Source organism: Homalodisca vitripennis, chromosome X (genome assembly GCF_021130785.1).
Source record: "Homalodisca vitripennis isolate AUS2020 chromosome X, UT_GWSS_2.1, whole genome shotgun sequence".
Taxonomy (NCBI): Eukaryota; Metazoa; Arthropoda; class Insecta; order Hemiptera; family Cicadellidae; genus Homalodisca; species Homalodisca vitripennis.
In genome coordinates, this window is record NC_060215.1 from 125,902,661 (window position 1) to 125,926,785 (window position 24,125).

General features: G+C 33.4%; 1 protein-coding gene across 1 annotated transcript in view; it reads left to right on the forward strand.

Annotated features, from left to right (window-relative positions):
• Positions 1–16,603: 16,603 nt before the first annotated feature.
• The window catches only part of LOC124369611, a 54,930-nt gene continuing 47,408 nt past the window's right edge, over positions 16,604–24,125 (forward strand). The window contains exon 1 of the mRNA XM_046827661.1: positions 16,604–16,730. Coding sequence (XP_046683617.1) covers positions 16,604–16,730 — 127 coding nt within the window. The remainder of the gene's footprint in view (positions 16,731–24,125) is intronic.

Here is a 24,125-nt window from a genome sequence, read left to right on the forward strand (position 1 = left end):
TTTTTAAGATGTACTAATGCAGGGCAAACATATATATTTGTAGTACATGTGATCAGTAAGTCAATGAATGTGATTTGTGTTATTTTAAATATATAATTTTGTGCCAGGATGTACATACATGTATGTATTTGTATATGTAAATTTTATAGAAATAGCTAATTGTTACATATTTGTAAGATGTACTACTGCAGGACAAACATATATATTTTTAGTACACGTGATCAGTCAGTCAATCAATGGGATTTGTTTTTTTAAATATATATTTTGTGCCTGGATGTACATACATGTATATATTTTTGTACGGAAAGTTTATACAAATAGTTTATTATTACATATTTTTAAGATGTACTACTGCAGGGCAAACATATATATTTTTAGTACATGTAACTAGTCAGTCAATCAATGGGATTTGTTTTTTTTAAATATATATTTTGTGCCAGGATGTACATACATGTATGTATTTGTATATGTAAATTTTATAGAACTAGCTAATTGTTACATATTTGTAAGATGTACTACTGCAGGACAAACATATATATTTTTAGTACATGTGACAAGTCAGTCAATCAATGGGATTTGTTTTTTTAAATATATATTTTGTGCCAGGATGTACATACATGTATGTATTTGTATATGTAAATTTTATAGAAATAGCTAATTGTTACATATTTGTAAGATGTACTACTACAGGACAAACATATATATATTTTTAGTACATGTGACAAGTCAGTCAATCAATGGGATTTGTTTTTTTTTAATATATATTTTGTGCCTGGATGTACATACATGTATATATTTTTGTACGGAAATTTTATACAAACAGCTTAGTATTACATATTTTTAAGATGTACTACTGCAGGGCAAAGATATATATTTTTAGTACATGTGACAAGTCAGTCAATCAATGGGATTTTTTTTTTTTTAATATATATTTTGTGCCAGGATGTACATACATGTATGTATTTGTATATGTAAATTTTATAGAAATAGCTAATTGTTACATATTTGTAAGATGTACTACTACAGGACAAACATATATATATTTTTAGTACATGTGATCAGTCAGTCAATCAACGTGATTTGGTTTTTTTAAGTATATAATTTTGTGCCTGGATGTACATACATACATGTATATACATGTATATATTTTATACGTGAATTTTATACAAATAGCTTATTATTACATATTTTAAGATGTAGTACTGGAAGAAGAATATATACCATTTTACCATATACCAATTATTGTAAGATTTATTTACCTAATTCCGTCCCATGTTATCATTCACACAGTACGCTATGAGGTCAGGAATAATAGGTATTTAGTTGAGTACACGAGTATATCACAGTACATAGTTCAAACTTTTATAACAATATCTCATTTCTATAGACTTAAGTTACATTTATAGTGAATTATTGTTTATGCACATGATACAGAAATAACTCGGGTTTTTTCTTTACATCCAGTGCTACTTCTTGTCAATTTGGAGTTTGAACACAGTTTGTAATAAATAATTTTTGATTGATTACAGTTATTGAAAAGAATGTAATCAACTTAGAAAACAGCTTTTACTTATGGCTCGCTTTAATAAATAATTGAAAGTGATGTGCACTAATATATGTTTTGTTGTATTGCGATTGACAGTACAATCGAAACAGAAACTAGGTACATCTTTTAAAGTTAATCAATAATTTCCGAACAGTACAAGTTTTATATAATTCATTAGTTTTAAACAAATTTTAGCATGAATTCGAATTTATGAACAGACAAAGGAAACAAAAGTAAATAATACTGTGATAAACATCGACTCAAGGGGGGCTCCAGAGTCTCCTTTCGGGGTGAAGGGGGCACTGTTTTGATCAATCAAAAACTTATATTTGACTAGTTGTTAATTTTTTACAAACGTTTTGTCCAAGGAGATAATTCAACCTTTAGTAAATATATTTCTGATTTATATGTCAAAAAATAAACAACTACTTTAAGTAGGTTACCCATTAAAAAATTCTAATACATATCTACGTATTTTTGTTTTGTCTGTGATATTATGTTTAAATGATAGAGGTAATTGTAGGCCTTTGGATATAGGCTTTTGGCGATCTTTAGGCTACTATATAGTTCAGCTGTTGCAATACTAAATGTTTAACCTCAAAATATTTTACTTCTAAAGTTTCTTAGCTCCTAGAGTTATATCACATTTTATATAAAACATATAGTACATATACTAGTACTTATTGTATGTGTATCGGTACTTATTTGCAGCCATACCCATAACTAATATATTTTTCAATTTAATCTTTCACATTAAATTACAACACATAGTAATAAAACTAAAAAACTACATTTTATAATAATTTACTAGAAATTTACCTAAATTTGCTAGAAACTAATATGATCTCTATTTCATAATAACACGTACGTATTACAATCAATATTAATTGTTGGTTTTATCCCTACTGTTAAATGAGTCATATAAGTAGTCAATTTTAAATAAGTATTTGATATGAAAGACATAAGATGGTTTATTGTATTTTATTCTGACACAACCGCAATAACAACAATTGGACAGCTATATATTACAAAATGTGTCTGTCACTGTTAGAATCAGATTCCAGTATCATATAGATTCTATTTTGTGCAGAATATTTTTAACGTTCACATTTAAACCTTCGTATGCAACAACACTGTAATAATTATTGTGCATCACGATTCCAGGGACAACGGATAAATATGTTGCATGTATAATCATTACTGGGTTACTCGAATTAAATGTCATTACTTCTACTTACTGGAGATATGCCCCTTCCGCGGCATCTTCTATTATTTCCTTTCCGAATAAGGTCCCATAATATTTTACTTTACTGATCACTTCTGGTAATGTCTTCCATTTTTAACACTGAAAATATAAGTAGTCTATTGACAACCATGGTGCCTTAGTTTGGCCTAACATTCCATGTCATTGCGGCAGGCTTTGTACACTCCCTCACTGAGCAGGATCGGGACATGGACGACTTCAGAGTACTCCCACCGTATCCCATCGTGGCGTATATATCACCATACAAGCTATACTTTCTCCATCAGCCTGGTCTCATTCTTCATAAACATATTTTAAAATTAACATAAGAAAAATGATGCGCTTGTCAATTTTACAAACCTAGTCTAAGGACTTAAGGCCTAGAAGATACTTACTATTTAAAACAGATTATTGGTGGTAATTAAAAACACCTGTGGAATATCTCCAGTGCATTGCGGTATATTTTCAGTGCAAGAAGTCCAGATACGAATCAAGGATCCGGGTATACCATCGCTTATTGTTCAGAAATTACTTAAATTTTATCCCAAATCCTTCTCCGGGAGAGTTTGGGCTCTCATGCTGTAATCTGGTCGGCGTGATTGAGGAAGTCTATTGGGGACGCATATTTTAACTCAGGACCTAACGGGGTTACTGCTGAAGAGAGATTGACCGTAGAAGATGATACAATTAGTAATCAACCCCTACACTCTGAAAACAGAGCTTTAATATTTAATATTTTTTTAGTCTGGCTGAAGAATCGTGCGCATAATCCTGCGTCTTTGCTGGACGGTTTCAGTAGTTTCCGAAAAATATCGACCTAATGGTCAAGGTTAGAGGGAGTCGTAAGAGGATTGGCCTGAAATTTACCGAGATGAACCAAACGGTTTCACAATAATATACTATTACCCTGTTAGAATCTGGATCGTAGTCTATATTACTGAAACTGCTTGGCCTACAACAAAGGTCCATTCAGTGGTTTCACAAACAACTATTACCGTTCTTCAGTACAATAGCATATGTATTACAATAACATACTATTACCCTGTTAGAAACTGGATCATACTCTATATTACTGAAACTGCTTGGCCTACAACAAAGGTCCATTCAGTGGTTTCACAAACAACTATTACCGTTCTTCAGTACAATAGCATATGTATTACAATAACATACTATTACCCTGTTAGAATCTGGATCATAGTCTATATTACTGAAACTGCTTGGCCTACAATAAAGGTCCATTCAGTGGTTTCACAAACAACTATTACCGCTCTTCAGTACAATAGCATATGTATTACAATAACATACTATTACCCTGTTAGAATCTGGATCATAGTCTATATTACTGAAACTGCTTGGCCTACAACAAAGGTCCATTCAGTGGTTTCACAAACAACTATTACCGTTCTTCAGTACAATAGCATATGTATTACAATAACATACTATTACCCTGTTAGAAACTGGATCATACTCTATATTACTGAAACTGCTTGGCCTACAACAAAGGTCCATTCAGTGGTTTCACAAACAACTATTACCGTTCTTCAGTACAATAGCATATGTATTACAATAACATACTATTACCCTGTTAGAATCTGGATCATAGTCTATATTACTGAAACTGCTTGGCCTACAATAAAGGTCCATTCAGTGGTTTCACAAACAACTATTACCGTTCTTCAGTACAATAGCATATGTATTACAATAACATACTATTACCCTGTTAGAATCTGGATCATAGTCTATATTACTGAAACTGCTTGGCCTACAATAAAGGTCCATTCAGTGGTTTCACAAACAACTATTACCGCTCTTCAGTACAATAGCATATGTATTACAATAACATACTATTACCCTGTTAGAATCTGGATCATAGTCTATATTACTGAAACTGCTTGGCCTACAATAAAGGTCCATTCAGTGGTTTCACAAACAACTATTACCGTTTCTTCAGTACAATAGCATATGTATTACAATAACATACTATTACCCTGTTAGAATCTGGATCATAGTCTATATTACTGAAACTGCTTGGCCTACAACAAAGGTCCATTCAGTGGTTTCACAAACAACTATTACCGTTCTTCAGTACAATAGCATATGTATTACAATAATATACTATTACCCTGTTAAAAACTGGATCATAGTCTATATTACTGAAACTGCTTGGCCTACAATAAAGGTCCATTCAGTGGTTTCACAAACAACTATTACCGTTCTTCAGTACAATAGCATATGTATTACAATAACATACTATTACCCTGTTAGAATCTGGATCATAGTCTATATTACTGAAACTGCTTGGCCTACAACAAAGGTCCATTCAGTGGTTTCACAAACAACTATTACCGTTCTTCAGTACAATAGCATATGTATTACAATAACATACTATTACCCTGTTAGAATCTGGATCATAGTCTATATTACTGAAACTGCTTGGCCTACAATAAAGGTCCATTCAGTGGTTTCACAAACAACTATTACCGTTCTTCAGTACAATAGCATATGTATTACAATAACATACTATTACCCTGTTAGAATCTGGATCATAGTCTATATTACTGAAACTGCTTGGCCTACAATAAAGGTCCATTCAGTGGTTTCACAAACAACTATTACCGTTCTTCAGTACAATAGCATATGTATTACAATAACATACTATTACCCTGTTAGAAACTGGATCATTGTCTATATTACTGAAACTGCTTGGCCTACAACAAAGGTCCATTCAGTGGTTTCACAAACAACTATTACCGTTCTTCAGTACAATAGCATATGTATTACAATAACATACTATTACCCTGTTAGAATCTGGATCATAGTCTATATTACTGAAACTGCTTGGCCTACAATAAAGGTCCATTCAGTGGTTTCACAAACAACTATTACCGTTCTTCAGTACAATAGCATATGTATTACAATAATATACTATTACCCTGTTAAAAACTGGATCATAGTCTATATTACTGAAACTGCTTGGCCTACAATAAAGGTCCATTCAGTGGTTTCACAAACAACTATTACCGTTCTTCAGTACAATAGCATATGTATTACAATAATATACTATTACCCTGTTAAAAACTGGATCATAGTCTATATTACTGAAACTGCTTGGCCTACAATAAAGGTCCATTCAGTGGTTTCACAAACAACTATTACCGTTCTTCAGTACAATAGCATATGTATTACAATAATATACTATTACCCTGTTAAAAACTGGATCATAGTCTATATTACTGAAACTGCTTGGCCTACAATAAAGGTCCATTCAGTGGTTTCACAAACAACTATTACCGTTCTTCAGTACAATAGCATATGTATTACAATAATATACTATTACCCTGTTAAAAACTGGATCATAGTCTATATTACTGAAACTGCTTGGCCTACAATAAAGGTCCATTCAGTGGTTTCACAAACAACTATTACCGTTCTTCAGTACAATAGCATATGTATTACAATAATATACTATTACCCTGTTAAAAACTGGATCATAGTCTATATTACTGAAACTGCTTGGCCTACAATAAAGGTCCATTCAGTGGTTTCACAAACAACTATTACCGTTCTTCAGTACAATAGCATATGTATTACAATAATATACTATTACCCTGTTAAAAACTGGATCATTGTCTATATTACTGTAACTGCTTAGCCTACAACATAGGTCCATTCAATGGTTTCACAAACAACTATCACCGTTCTTCAGTACAGTTACATGTCTCAATCCTAGCAGGGTCTACAAATTAGAAACAAGTCTTTATTGTTATAAACTTTTTTAGTACTATTCAACACAAACATTTTTCGGGTTTTTATTATTATAACGATGGTATAAATATGGTAATAGCTATATACAGTAGTACTACTTCAAATATTATTCCAAGAATGTTATCATTTAAATATACTGTTAATTATAAGATACAATTGGGATAGCGTAATGTCTTTAAATGTTAATTTTCATAATCGTGTGTGAACATTTTATATTACGAGTACATGATTGCAATCTCCCATTATGAATACATTTATTGAATACAATTTTACTACCACTATTACTGGATAGTGTCGTCTCATTGCTCTGGACAAATAATAAAAGTATGTCCAAAACCTTCTTGTTTTGAATTTTCTTGGAAGATCTCATCCCAGGTGGTTGAAGCCAATACATATCAATCTTAAGATCGTACTTATGCTCTCCTGTTGATCTGACACTTAATACATTCAATTCTGATGTGCTCGTTGTATGCTATGTGATAGGAACTATAGTGATCCGTTGTGTTCAATTGGATTTCATCCCTGGTTTGTAAAACGTTTATTATTATAAGTTTTATTTCCCATAACCTTTTCCTCGTGTTAAAATGCAAGCTTACATTTGTCCAGCCCTTAAGCCTTAACATCTTGCCTCAGGAACAAATTATCCTCAAAGATCCTCAAGATCCATCAATGAATGTGTCCAGATAAGGTAGTTTTGTTTCAGTTGAAATGATCTTTTCCAATCTTGTTAAAAAACTTCACTGGATAAATTTATATATTCGTTCATTTATGTGTATGAAATAAATTTAAAACAGCAAATTTCATACATAAGATATATTATTTATATAATACACTGTTCTCGCGATTGACAGCTTTTTAACTATGAACCTATAAAATCTAATATTCTTTTTATTATGCATAAATATATTTCGTTTAAACCTAATAATGTAAATATACTTAGCATAAATTTTAATGGAAAAGGTTTCCTATATTTGGCCTGCGGTACGATAATAGGGGCTATTAAATTTTATAATTCGGCAATTCTCTCTCTTACGCTCTTGTTTGGTGCTGAACACCACATAATCTTCCATCTACACATAAAAAAACTCTTTATACTACAAGTATCGTCATGTGTTATGCTGTAAACTTTATTTATTTATTTATTTATTTATTTATTTATTTCCAACGGACATACTCCATTTTTACATTCAAGATCCATAGTTCAAGATCAATAATTACAACTTAACCTAAACCAAAAAATTACCTCAACAAAAACATCAACAAAAACATGTGAATGACTGAAAGGAAATATTACATAATACTCTAATATACTCTAATACAAGGCATGATATATGCTAGAATAAAACCGTATTTAAATGTTTTAAAAACTATAACAATACCATAATGAAAGAACGCAACAATAAATAAACTATAACAATAGAAATAACATAATAACAGAAATAACTTAATAACAGTAACAACAGAAAAAAACATAATAAACTATAAAATAATATAACAGGGATATTCGTAACAGTGTTTCAAAACAGCAGACAGTAAAAATAACAATGGTAAATAGACAAACTATGACATACAATAAACCGAGAAAATGAACAAACATAGACATTAAGTGGAGGCATTTACGTTGGCAGCACTGCACCTTTCACTTTCCACTTCAATGATCTCACGCCATCATGGAACAGGTCGACAGTTATAGGCAGGTTGTTGCCGGCCCTCTGCAGGCGAGCCACCGTGCTGTTTGCTGCATAGTTTTGTGCCATAGTGTTGCCTGATGAAGAGGTCATTGGAACGAGTGCTGGATGGTGTCTTGAAATTGAGGAGTTGAAGGACGTCCGGGCAAACCATCTCACCGTTCACCAACTTATGGAGAACCACTAAGTCGGCTACAGTCCTGCGAGTATCAAGATGTTCCAGTTTAAGCCTGGCGTACATATCATCAATTGGTACTTGTTGGTATTGGTATCCATTTCTGACTGACACCCACCAAACGGATGAAACGACGCTGAACTCGTTCAAGATCATCACAAAGGTACTTTTGGTGTGGATTCCAAACAGTCGATCCATATTCCAGAATCTGGCGTACCAGGGCACAGTATATTGTCCTCAGGGCTACCATATTTGTTATATGTTTAGAAAAACGGGAGATAAAACCAAGCATTCTGTTTGCCTTCGAGCAAATATTATGAACGTGAGCCTCAGGGCTAAAATTCTGTGTCAGAGTAATTCCCAAATCTCTCACTTCATTTACTCTAGCGATGGTTTCTCCTTGCAACAAGTAATTGTACATTATAGGCGAAGTGCAACGGTGAAATGATATGGCTTGACATTTCCTGGCGTTTAGTGACATTTTGTTTATTAAGCACCATTCATATACGCCATGAAGACTATCTTGAAGTCTTCAATAACTTTAATTACAATATCATTTTAATTCCACTAAAACTAATTCCTAAATATTTTATGTGTTCTTGACAATATTCATACTTTGTTGTGGAGAAAACTGTAATGTGTACATAGAAATTAAACATCTTATTTTTGTTTAAATTACAATTGAAATTAAAACTGTTTGGATACATTAACAACAAAATAAACTGGGGTTGCATTTAACTATAGAAACTGTTAGATTGGGTATTGTTTCTATTTGTACTTATATACTTATTTAATGTATAACATAAACACACGCATTATGGTAATATATAACATAATGGATAGTAACTAATTAGTGACATAAGTAGAGATTGGACAACGGTTTGGTAAAGTTAAAGAATATTAATGTTATTTACGATTGATAGAAATGACGTAATCTTCAAATTCATTTTATAACTTCCCTATAAATTTTATTTGTATTTTGATGAATCTTATTAATATACCTAATTTAAGAAAGTTAAATGCTTGTATAGTATATTTAGCTTTGGGGCAGTAACATTATCAGAGTACATCGTAAATTTCTTTTTTCACTATTCCCATTGATTTGATAAACTTCACTAAAGTTTTTAATTTTATAAGGTAAAATATGACTCAAAGAAAATATAGTAATGTTTTGGACAGTACGTCTGTATGTGCTTATGTCTCTGAGTATGATTCAGCTGTCAGTTTTTGGGGCAGTTAAAAGTTTTTAATAATATGCTCTAGAAGACTACCCAATAACTATTCCAGCATACTAGGTACAAGTAAAAAATGTATTCTTCTTAGGGTAGCTTGTGTACAAAGATCTTAAAAAATATTTTAAAGGGAATATTTAATTTCAATCCTATTTTTTTAATTTGAATTTTCTAATCAAACACAATTTATAATAATATACACATTGTAACAATAATTTTAATATTAATTATCTATTAAAACACGTTTTATTTAACATAAATCACTAATTAAGTAAGCCAAGTTGTATTGGATTACTCTTACATTACAATACGTTTTTTTGTATTTAACTTAATATAATAAAGCACTGAGTCTTTCAAAACTCACATCACAGATATCCTTGACATTAAAATCAAAATGGAGCCGATATCCTACTACGCCATGAGCACTTAAAGTTCCACTCACCTTTAGTTCTACTCATGCTGCATTCTGCTTTTTAAATAAGTCAGAAACCAGTCGTAGGCTACACCACTAATACCACAACTATTCAATGTATATAACATCATATTATGATAAACGTAAGAAAAAACGTTTTGTGTCTAAAAAAATCTAGGTACATTTTTACTTTTATTTGGGCTCTGATAAACACCATACATGCAATTCCATATTTTTAACTCAGTATTTAATCCCAACCTTAACAGAAAATTGTTTCCTGCTAAAAATGTGTACCCGTCAAAATCTTATACGTTTTAGCCTGACAACACTCCCAATTATCTTCGAACGTTTATAAACCAGAGATATTGCTTTGTATTGATTACATCAGGTACAGGAACATCAGACTTCTTTTATAATATCAGGTCAATGCTCAGACTCAATACTGAAATCTAAAATACTCTACAGACTCTCTGAGAGTTTGGAGAAATAAATTCATTAGACTATAGAACGAATAAATTCATCAAATCCTTGCGCTTTTCCGTTCTTCAAAAATGTATGTGACGACTATTCGGTATAATTATACTATAATTATATAATTATATATAATTATACTATTACTATAATACTATAATCATACTATAATTGGTACAAATTTATAATATTTGTTATCCCACTAATATTATAAATGCGAAAGTTTGAATGTTTGGATATTTGGATGTTTGGAGGTTAGTCCTCGAATCACGCTGAAACTGCTGTACGGATTGTGCTGAAATTTGGAACAGGTATAGATTTTGGTCTGAATTAACATTTAGAGTGTTCTTTACCACCCATAACACATTCATTTCACCAAATAAAGTCAAATTCAAATTGAAAAATTAGTTTGTTTACATTCGAATGCTATGATAATAACGAAACGTAATAACGTTTCATAATTCAAATTAAACTGGCACTAAGCAGCTATAATTCGACAAACTTTCTGAAACATCTGTTTACATTGCTAATGAAAATAAAAAGATAATGGCTGGCGACTTATTATGCCAAAACACCGGGGGTGAATTTAAACGACCAGAACAGACCCATATTGACCGCAGCAACTTTTTAGTTGTACGATACACTTTCGTCTAAAAAGGCTAACTCTTACTGTTACTGAAGCCATCGAAGAACTTCAATAAACTATCATGGAATTTGGGAGGGAAATACTAATCTTATAAAAACGGTTTCACTTTACGACTTCAGGATCCCAAACCTCTGTTCTTTAAACTTAAATCTAAATTGGATCAGGAGATTGGAATAGCTTTGAGTGACTATCGATTATCTCTGTGTATTATGACATAGAAAAAGAATACATAGATATATTGTCCATTTTTTCAACAGAAAATTGCGTGCGAAGCCGCGGGTAACTGCTAGTGGAACATAATAGCTTATATTGTTTTATTTCTTGCATTATTATTATATTGTAAATAAAACAGGTTTTTCGTAAGTAATTCGTAGGAATTAATTGGAGGATTATGTCAACCTTTCATATCTAATTATCTTAACCTACAATATTGTTATTCAAAACAGTAATTAGATCAAAACTTCTTCTTTAGATTTTATTATTACCAAATGAATGCTTTGCTACAAACATTGTTCATCAATTTTCTAATTTTGTATACAAATTAAAATATAAGGTTTTGTTGTAACTATGAAATACGTGATAGTCATTGCAAACATACGTAGAAGGCTAACATAACAAGATCTTAAATTATTATAAATATTTAAAAACTACTGCATATTAACTAAGATGAACCACTTAAGATCAACTCGTACTATGATCAAGTGATGAAGTTACATCAGTAAATTAACAAGAAAACATACAATTCGATCTATTCATCTAGTATTATAAAACTTATATTTTAATTGGAAGATTTTTTATGTCGTTTAAACTACAGCGTAGACTAGTTGTGTTATGAGCCACTTAATCTTTTGAAATACCGAAAATAAAATACGTACTATTTACATGTTTAATCAACTCATAGGGTTTTATCCATAATTCAACCAATTATATCTTATTTTGGTACATACATAATAATTGTGACAAATACGGAGTGTCATATTTTGTCAGCAATCTGTCCAATAGGTGCTATATTATTCATATCACGTCAGTTTTCAATCCTTATGACAAAGCTATATTGTGCACCCTAACTATGTTGTGAATGTTACTATTAAAGTGGAGCCTCCCTTAAAGAATGCTGTCCTCTAAAAGTTTCCTGGTTTTATCCAAACTCTTTTTAGTGTTTAATCTTGCCTGGGGACGGATCTCGAATTTTCTGTTGTCTCCAATCTCTGTCGGTTACTGATATGGAAACCTTGTCTATTTGCCCCACTACACTACGCCACATGATCAATGACATAGCCCTCGCATGTTTTAGGTACCACACCATAAGGGAAGAAGTGACTGAATTAAATTTTTTAACACGTTATGTGATTACCATAAATTGAACGTAGTTAAAGCAATAAAACGAAACAATAACCAACCTATTTTGTTAAATAACAATCAACAATCGGTCAGTTGTTACAATTAACTGTAAATGGTTTGTTAAATCTTAAATCCAGTTTTAGTATTTTTGTCAATTATTTTTGCACACAAAGTCGACTTAGACATTTATTAACTCGTAACTTCGTAAGTAAAATATAAATAAGGAAAAACCTATTTTAAGAAAATGTATAACACTGCATTTCGAGGATTTAAAAATATCCTCTTTGTCAGGTGTGAAGGTAGTTAATACATATGGATGAACCTAAAATCTAAAACGTGCGGCTATGACTTTCTCAATGGCCCACATTCTCCTCTGATGGTTTGACGTAACTGTGCTCTTGTACTCTGTGCAGTGGAAACGCCTAGGTTCATGTTTTCTGTCTGAACTCCAAGCAGACTGCGGGATACACTGTGAACTGCCCCTCAGCCCATCGGAGCATTCAGCGCATGCTGCAGTTGACTTTAGTGTGCAGTGTGACCTGTCACAACAATCTACCTCTTATACTGCAGTTTGCCTGTGTTCTTACAGCACTGAATTATAAATAGATTTTAAAACCGCAATTTTACCAGAAGCAGAACATCAGTGCAAAAAATAAACTATAAACTTGCGAATGCAAGGAATCTACGTGTTGGCAGGTGTGACTACATGTTAAAATTGTCTCCTATACATTTTAAAAACTAATAAAAAACTAAACAAAAGTAACAGAATATAAACAGATTAACCTTTTAAGCATCTATTTACAAAACAAGATGACCTTACAACTGTAACTATCAGAGATGATAGCACATCGTGGGACCCGTGGGAGTTGACCGACTCTGCGACCTCGGTTGGCGACTTGTGCATGCCTGCTCCCTGACTGCTAGACATCATCAACCTCAACCAGTGATCCCGTGGTCCTGGGCCTCGCTGTGAGATGCTGATTGCTGGGACAAATGATAACGCAGTCAGTGCGCAGAGTAACAAATGCCGCTACTTAGAGGGATACATTGCAGCCGGGCAAGTACGAGTACGTTGCTGCCACCCTCCCGGACCGTTATGATCTGGACCCAGACCACCCCGTCCACGATGAGATCGGCCTCATGAATACATCGATAAAATACGGTTACACGATATAACACCAGAGTGCTAATCTTGGAGAGATTGGCCGAAAGTTCTTCACAGTGCTCGTCCAATATCTAACAATGAGGGGCAAGCGGCTACTAGCTTAGAGAATTGTGAGAGTTGCATCGATGAGTCCTCTCAAGACAGTCAGTCCATCACACCTGCTGACTCCAACAACCACCACCTCTCCCACCATTAACCCTGTCTTTGAGTCTGAAGCACATTTCGTACGCTGAAGCTATGAAGTCCGAATCTGCTGCAACCGTGTCACATGAAGTTAGCATGGTAACGTCACCCGGAGTCTTGTCTCACGAGAGCCTTGCTGGAGTCACGGAGCCTCCGGACACACGCTGAGTATACGACAGCCAGGCTCTTAACTTAAAAATAAGGAATAGAATTTTTAGAGAGCCCATTTTCCGGTAAAGGGCTAAGTTAGCTAACTCAAATAGTTAAAAATAGAAAACGTACATATAATTCATTACGATTACTTCATGTGCATTTCCAAATAGACAGTAAAACACCACCGTTTTTAACAGAGAACACATTGGTCTGTTCAAATTTCCAAACTATAAATTGGCAAACACGTCCTACAAATTCGGTGTAAAGGCAGATATTTTTGCGATCTGTTTTAATTTTTTTAATTTAATGTTATACATTTTTCATCATAGTTGATTTGCTAACTTTTTTATTTTGAGCTTGAACCGAATCTCCAATCGAGGGTAACTGTTAACACGCAACCCACTATTGACAAGATAGGTTATTACAAATTCTCTAATACCCCAGAGTCCTCAGTAAATGCAGAAGTCATAAACCAATATGAGCAAGAGGTAAACTATCAGTGGTTAAATATTCAGAAAGAAACGAGCATTACTAAAACAATAAAAAAGCACGAGTCTAGGAAATATTACTACGTATACAAAAATAATAATATTAAAACTAGAATTAACTTGTAGCAGTTCAAGACTATTAACGATTATTTTAATATCCATTGCAATGAATGCTGTCCTACGAAAATATAATCATACAAAAAAGACGTTATGGGTCTTTCAAGAATTGATATATCTGTATTTAGTGAGGAGTTAAAACATGTTTGGGCCAACAACAAAATGTATAAAAACGTGATCCTTACTTCGAAATTCTACAATGTATCAAAATCAATTATCTCTACCAAAAACACTTCCAAAACTGTCATGTGACATCATAAACAATAAAAACCGTTATGGTAAATGATTAAAAGTCTAAATAATAAACTTTGAGTGAACCCGCTAACGTTACAAACGCGTTCCATGGGTTTTGCATATGTTGCTGATAAAAAATCTCCTTTCGTCACTTGAATAAGGAACCCCTTACGTAGACAGAGACAAGGTGATACCCCTTTGGTGATAGCACCTTTGTTTGAGCTTTGTCAAGTCGTTTAAAACTCCCAATCAAAAATTAAAAATGAAATCTAAACATATTACATTGTGGATTATATAAATGCTCTAAATATATTGTGACGTGACTGGCCATATAAGTTCATGTTACTTTTCAAACATTACTCTTTTTCTTTATTCAAAAAGCTTTAAAAGTGCATGTAACTTATAAAAAAAAAATGCATTCAGTAAATACATCTCTGCTTGGTTTGATACGCCCATCCTGAGAAAAATACCTTATTCAAAAACACTGCTTTTGTCATAAATGCAAAATATTTTGAAAAAAGTAACCTGCTGTCAGAAGAATTTGGTTTTAGAAATGGAAAATCCATAATTGTAATAGGAATTCTTGTCGGTAAGGTTATAGAGGGGATATAAGGTCGTAGACACACATTAAGTGTGTTTATTAACTTTTCTAGACCATGTCACTTCATTGAACACAAAATGTTGCTTGAAAAATTAGAATCTTACGCATTCTAAAGCGATGCTTTTGTTTCATTTATACTTTAATAACTGAGATCATACAATTTCGATTCAAAGCTTAAAACTTACTGTGCTGAGTTATGGAGTCCCCCAGAGATCAATATTGAGCCCAATTCTTTCATAATATGCGTCAATGACATTGAATCGTCACTATTGCATGGGAAGTTTATGTAGAAGGCCTATGTCCCGACAGTCTTTTCTTGGAAGAAGCTGAAAACAAAGTTTGAAACAATACACATTGTTGCCCTTAGACATGTGTATGACATTTCAACAGACTCAATCTTAACATAGTCATTGAAATAATGTCCTGTACTTTTCATTGTGTTTATATATATATAAGGAGTGATCCTGGTATTATGGATGGAGATCTACATTAAAGTCTACTCTTCATAGTTTCTTGGAATATACTTCGATCGAGGGTTGTTATGAAACCACGTTGATCATGTCTATGCCAAATTATCCTCCAGAATTTTTGTCATATCTTCTTTGAAAAATAAGAGAGCAAACAATGATTTTATGACTGATAATTCAAAAATCGGGAACATGTTAACATTGAAATGTCTCTATATCTTAAAAACATCCTCATTTTTATATAAATGAGCTTTAACTAAAGGACCTACATAAATATGAGACAAGAAACAGAAAAAAAACTATCTTAGGGAAAAGCACAGAATGGTGGTTTGTTATCATTTGCTTCACAGGCAGATGTCCATTTTCCACCCATAAACAGATTTTCAATCTCAATTAAAAATGTGTCAACGCCCAAGGTGTTATAGCTCACCTCAAAAAGTGCGTGGATTCAAATGCTTTTTACAGTGCTGATGTGTTTCTGGAATTTTACTAGGAGACAACGTAATGAGAAAACTGATTCCAGTGCTGGTCATGAGTGTTGAACGCTTCTTAGATAGAGGATAAATTAAATACATTGCATTCGGGCTCGTGTGACTAATGATGTACGTGGTGGTTACGACATAAAATAACTAAGAAGAGACAGATGAGCTAAGGATAAATAGGTATGTAAGGATTGATGCCACTCACAGATACGCTGCTCGGCTCGACTGATCCTCCAGAGGGCTCTCACGGGGTCAACAATGTGTTCATCCGTAGGTGGGAATTTGGCAACACAGCCAGTCCCTGGCATCGGAGTGGGACACGTAATGCAATAGAATTCATGTGTCTCGGGACAAACGAAACTCCACAAATCTAACGGGATTTTTTAAGGGAGGCTCTCAACCTTGTTACTTTTACTGGCGTAATCACGTTCATACTCGAGACAAAAAAGCTTCATTCAGTAAATTACATGTCTTGAAAAACTAATGTTAAAATTTTTTCAGGCGTAGAGGAGCATCACCTAATTCCACGGTTAAGACTATAAAATACATATTAATTTGCGTTTTGTAAAGTACGTTATTGTTATTTAGTTGTTAGACATATACCATTCCACGCTAGTTATTCTCAAAAACAGTTATGTACTGAGAAACTACTAAGAAGTAAAGGCACACGCACATAGTATTAATATAGATCCGGTATGTGGTAAATCATCAGCAGTGTGGTAAGTTGTACATGTACATCTATCTGCTCATTCACGTAAGAATGTTATAGTATAACCAGTTTCGAACACGTGTGAGTTCTCTAGTAGTTTTAAGAGAGGCCGTAATTCCTGCCAAGAGGAACCCTCAAACACCCCTCCCCCTTGTCATCGTAAATAAAGGACATGACCCAGGGTCGTTCCTTGACAAACGACATAGTCAATGGTACTGTCGCCGCCGGACACACACACACCTCACATTCACACATGTTGCCGCCTCTCGCTCAGGTACCCCCTAACCACTCCCAGGGCAGTCGGCGTATCAAATGTTCTCCATTTTATCTAGGTGTCTCAGCTTGCTAACATAGTCAATGGTACTGTCGCCGCCACACACACACACCTCACATTCACACATGGTGCCGCCTCTCGCTCAGGTACCTCCACAGCCATTCCCAGGGCAGTCGACGTATCAAATGTTCTCCATTTTATCCAGGTGTCTCAGCTTGCTAACATAGTCAATGGTACTGTCGCCGCCACACACACACACACACACACCTCACATTCACACATGGTGCCGCCTCTCGCTCAGGTACCTCCAGAGCCACTCCCAGGGCAGTCGACGTATCAAATGTTCTCCATTTTATCCAGGTGTCTCAGTTTGCTGACATAGTCAATGGTACTGTCGCCGCCACATACACACACCTCACATTCACACATGGTGCCGCCTCTCTCTCAGGTACTCCCTGAACCACTCCCAGGGCAGTCGACGTATCAAATGTTCTCCATTTTATCCAGGTGTCTCAGCTTGCTGACATAGTCAATGGTACTGTCGTCGCCACACACACACACACACACACACACACACACACACACACACACACACACACACACACACACACACACACACACACACACACACACACACACACACACACACACACACACACACACATACACACACACACACACACACACACACAACACACACACACACACACACACACACACACACACACCTCACATTCACACATGGTGCCGCCTCTCGCTCAGGTACCTCCAGAACCACTCCCAGGGCAGTCGACGTATCAAATGTTCTCCATTTTATCCAGGAGTCTCGGCTTGATGACCGTGTCAAAAGCCTTGGCAAGATCCAGGAATCCTCCTAAAGCCGTCGGTTCTTGATCTAAACATGAGTGGTTGTGTGAATAGATCACACTTTTTACAACAGAAATATTAACAGCCTGTGCTTAATTACCTATAAAAAAACTTTAGAGAAGGTGTTCAATAGGTAATTTCAGCGGATTTGGGAATGGGATGGTAATTTTGCAATTGAAATCTAAAGGATAAATACTAGATGCTTAATTTGGATTTATTAGATTGCAAACAGGTCATCAAAAAATAGTTTTATTTTTCAGAATCTTTCCATAAATTCCATATACATTAGCCTTCTTTGTGTGAGAGAATAAAAGACGAAATTTCCTTCTTATATACAGAGTGGAAAACTAAAGATTGTACTCTGCGACATCACCATTCCAAAGAAACAAGGTCAGAGGTCGAAGACCAAGTAGCCAGTTCATTTGCTATTTTAAATCCATGTTCACTGTTTTGTTTGAATATTGGTTTTTGAATATGAAAGGATTGTGAATGTAACAGGATTTTCCGGATATGTGCTATCGTTCAGTGATAACAAAAATCAGTAACGCTACATTTCAAGATCTGCAATCTGATCTCTTCCTTAGTTGAATAAATAACCTAACACATAACTACTTTGCACATTCAAGATCCTGTATTGTACGTAAAAAATGGTTACAGCGGTCTGCTCTATCATTACAGTCCACTCCGCAAAGCCAGCGTTGTATTGTATCAAATTTTACATTTTCCTACAGTCTGTCTTGTGACATATCAAGTAATCATATCTGTAGGTGATAAGATTTTAATAATCAGGACTGAATGCGAGATCAGTCACGTAATCTGTAATGGAGGTGTGCAGAACTGCCTCTTTTATCACATGATTGGCCTTATCTCTTATAAACAATGTTCTAGATTGTTGTTATCCTCCATTGAGGCACGGTCTCGACGCAGTGCTAATCCAGTACACATGTAACAGATCAGGTACGCCTACACCATACTCATGTCACTCATTACAGCTACATGGTTATATATAAGGATCCCGTGCTTATGACCAAATTTGTCATTATTGAAATAATTATCATTATCTTTTATATTACTACGCTCTAATTGAGAGTCAACCAGGTTTTAATGAAAGTATTTGACGATGGTTTGATCTAAATATTCTACAATAAGAAATGAAAAACATTTTTATTCAAACTTCTGATATTTTAATATACTTAATTTTATTTTCTCTTTATATAGTAATTAAAAATAAATTTTAATGTAGGTATGTTTAAATTTGGCTAAATTTTAGGTATTGCCAAATTGTAAAGATTGTTTATTAAGTACTGAGTTTCAATATATATATATATATATATATATATATATATATATATATATATATATAGCATTTTGTGTATGTTTTCTGTGATGGCAATGCTAGTACGGCTCAAAGAGAGTACACTGTCCGATATCCTGATCGGCGAGTTCGAGTGACTTGGGAACATCAGCATTGGATTTGAACACAGTATAACAAATATTGGGCGGAGTTAGACAAGACCCGGAGATTAGTAACAGAGATCTTGCAGGTGACATTGGTGGGAGTAAAAGTACAAGTTTGAAAGTTGTGCAGAATAATAAATTCTATCCTTATCATTTGACAAAAGTGCACGACCTTTTAAACTTGATGATTATGATGTTAGAAAAGACTTTTGTCGCTATTTATTAAATTCTGATATTGAAAATAGAAATTTTTCAACAAGATCTTATTGACAAACGAAGCTATTTTACAAGCCAAGGGGTATTTTCATTCACAACACGCACTTTTAGAATACTAAAAACCCAAAAGCTGCAAGAGAGCAGCCATTTTAGTGAAATTTTATTTCGGAGTATTAACGTTTGGGCAAGTGTGATTGGCGATCATTTCTTAGCACCTCAAATTTTCCGGGAAGTTTAACTGGAGTTTTGTATCCTGACATTTTGCAACACAATTTGACTCAAATATTGGATGTGTTCGACAATATACAGCATCAAGATATTAATTATCAACAAGATGGCGCTCCTACTCACTTTACTATTGACGTCCGAAATTGCTAAATGCTAACTGTCCTTGAAAAAGTTGTATTTTCAGAAAATTCCATTTGCTTTAACATTTCTGAGCAATTGACTGTTGACTTTTAGTTATTAAAAGTTTTAGCCTGTTCTCGCTTAAAAAATGTAAACTAAAAAGGGTTACAACTGAGCTTTCAGTGCGTAGAGAAACCTTTGAAGAGTGCTCATGACTACAACCTTTTGTGCTCTACCTTAAACTTTTTGCCATTGAAAATACTTTAATGGCACATCAAGACTGTTTTCAGGAGCCTGAAAATCTTTCTTGATTTTGCATTGTTACATTTTTGAATCAAACACTTATTGAATCTCAAATCATAAACCATGGAGTTAATACAATCTTTTTATTAGGTTGAATTTATTTATAAAGATTTTATTTAAAGGACTTAATTGTAATTATACATCAGCTTTTCACAGTTTTATCATGTTTCATTGTATAGAAAGACAACCTACAAACAATTTATTAATTTAATTAAGTATTAAAAGTTACATAACTAAACCTTTAGAAGCTGTTGTTATTAACCAACAGTTGTAATGGGAACCAAAAACATTAGGGGTCACATGTAAGTGTCGGACGTAAGTCAGATTAACAGAATAGTATTTTAAGTCCAACTTGTGGCAGGAAGCAACAGTCTGTAAAAACGTGACTATTTAGTCTCTCATTTAAAATAAATGTATCCCTGCTATGTGTCTATAAGCTGTCTACATTTACATCACCTGTCATGCTCAAGAAATAGTTTCTGCTCTTGTTTCTTCCATAACGTTGGATTTTATGTGTACCTTAAGTTTTGCATTGGTTGGCTTTTAAATGCCTCCAACGTAGAGGCATTCTTTTTCTTGGGAGATTTTTAACATGACCATTTCAAAAATAAATTCTTTACAGGATCGTGTAATATATTCACTGGCAAAAAAACCTTCACATTCCTCTACTTCGTAAATGGCCAATAACGTTTCTTGTGCAATATTCTACTAAAGTTGTTCTTAAGGACAAATCCAGGAATTTTTATGTTCTCTAACAAGACAACCTTCAGTCCATGTTCAGTAATAATAACTATATATGGCTTGATGGCTAAATTAAAAATGTGCAACTACTGTAATATTGGTATGCTTAAGTAATATTAGCAAGTTTGTTTTTGTGTTAAAATGTTTATGATCTCAGTAGGTATGATAATTTTGCTATAAAAAGTGGTTTTGATAGCGGATTTTGGTTATCCTTTATAATAATACTATTATGAAAACTAAAGTTATATGAAAACATTTAATTCCCTTTTATATTTACAGATTTTTTTATTTATGTTTTTTATTTATTTTTTTATTTATGTTACGTTACTGGTATTTACAATATAGTTTCATTGTCATTTTCAAAGAATGAAATAATAGATTGTTTTGAAATTAAATATTTATTTATTTTCCAAGCGTACTTTTATTTAAGAGGTCTATATCTCAATCCTCTAGCCATAATCTATTGTATTAATTCATTGGTTTAGAAATTTGGATTAAAATCAAATGCATTAAATAATAGATGTTCAACAGTGATACTAGGGGTTTTCTTTTTTCAGTTATAACGAAATATTACTTTCAAACTTTATATTGTAATCACATAAAAAGTGAATATAAAATTGTATTTAATTATTGATTTTTCACGAGTGATTCATCACTCACATACACAACATATTACATCGTTAATAAATACAAAATTTATCTAATGATATTTATTTAATGTAAATGACAAATTCAGTTTAGGGATCATATAAATTATATGTGTCGTTTAGAACTTTAAAAAACCACTTTTATGTTCCGTAAGTAAAATATAAACCTTTAAGTCATACATTATTCGGTGTGTTATATCCGTCATGTATTACCAAACCTTTTGCGCTTTACTACTTGTCAGATCTCAAACACACATTTTGTAGTAGCTCAAGACGAAGAATAAAAGGTCAAAAGATTTTACATTGCTTTCAAATCTAAATTAAAGCTATGTTAAAACTTTATTGTGTCTTGTTATAATGGTAAACGGATTTGGTTTAAAATAAAAGAACGGCTTACAATGAGAACAACAATTAACACACGTACATTGAACAACGTCAGTGGGGTGCAGAGTTAGTTGCATATACTGATGACCCTGCAATCTAATTTTTAAAGAATAGTACAAGAAAAATCATTTATGAGTGGCATGTATGTAATGAATACTTTTTTATTAGATTTAGTATACATTTATGCGGGTAAAGAGTAGGTACGTAACTTTATACTACTACATTAAAACTATAACATTTGCATTTCCTAACGAAATATTATAAAATAAATACGTATATATATATATATATATATATATATATATATATATATATATATGGTATTTTTTTCTTATTATTTTCATAAACTTTACGGCAAGTGGATCATACCGCAAAAATCTGCTTACGTTCGAAAAGCCTGGCGGTAAGGCTTCGTTATAAAAAGCTTGTGCATAGCTAATAGGTTTTTCAGGTAATAAATGAATCCAGAAGAGTATGGAGCGAGAACGAGTGTGTCACCTAATTCCACAATTCTAATACACGGGCTATCTGTAGTTGGCTGGAGGGGCCCCTCCATCCCCACTCTTTCTCTCAGTCCTGTAAGGGTCGCCGCAGAGCTCGTGTTTCTTGTGTCGTGTGTCGTGTGTCCTGTGCCCTGTGTCGTGTGTCCTGTATCCTGTGTCGTGTGTCGTGTGTCGTGTGCGCTCCTCCTCAGCAGTCAGCAAAGTCCTGAGTTGTCCTGTCCTGGAACCGGCGCCATCTTGAACAAGTAAGTTTCGTTTACATATCTTTATTTATTTACTGTTCTTTTCAGGCATGTGGGGTTATTAGTACTCATTTTAAAGATTTTCTCATGATTGATTACTGAATGTAATACAAATACCAATATACATTTTTGTATCACTCATAATCTTGGAACATGTAAGGTTAGGAAGGTTTGTCCACGAATTCAAGAGATCTTGCAATGGACATAAATCACAGACATACATTTTTAGGTTAAGGAAAGTTTTACTTTGGAACCATTATTATCCATAGCAGGGGTGTACCGACTGAGAGGGACGAACTGGACCTGTGCCCCCTCCCCCCAAAGAGCATTTTATTTGAAAATAATCAATTGCCTAAAACGAACTAAAACTAACATTTATGTGGGAACTTTAGAATCAATCATAGATAAATATAACTTTATAACTATTTTAATTTACAAAATTACACGCTCTAGATAAAGAAAGTGGCCATGCCAAATTTTGGAGATCACCTGGTCAAAATAAGTTAAGATGGTAAATTAAAAGCAACTTTATTTTCATAATATCTTAAAGTTCATAATTTCAAACTAAATTACAGTAAACAAGAGTTTATTTTGAATAAAATCTGGTCTAAATTGGATTATATGATTCTATGTTATGAATTTTCAAAGTTACAGTTTGGTTTAAACGCCAAAAACCAGTATTTTGTGTTGTTGTCGATAACAAAATTTAAAAGTATTGTTAGTACATGTAGAACGGTTTTATATGTAAAAACTCAGCGATAAACAAGCTCAATTTTAATACAACTCCCGTTATTGTAGCTCTATTACTTTGATGTCTGCTTTCAAAATTGGATATATTATGTACTTTTTGATCCAGGAGTAGACATAAAGTATTAGCTTTGATCTTGACTTGAGATTTCAACTTAAATATTTTGTTCAATATTTTGTATTTGTTTTAATTTAATTTTGTTTTTAGTTAAATACGCCTCGAATAATCTGTATTTATTGCAGAACATTTTAATTATCCCCGTATAAGGTACCTGGT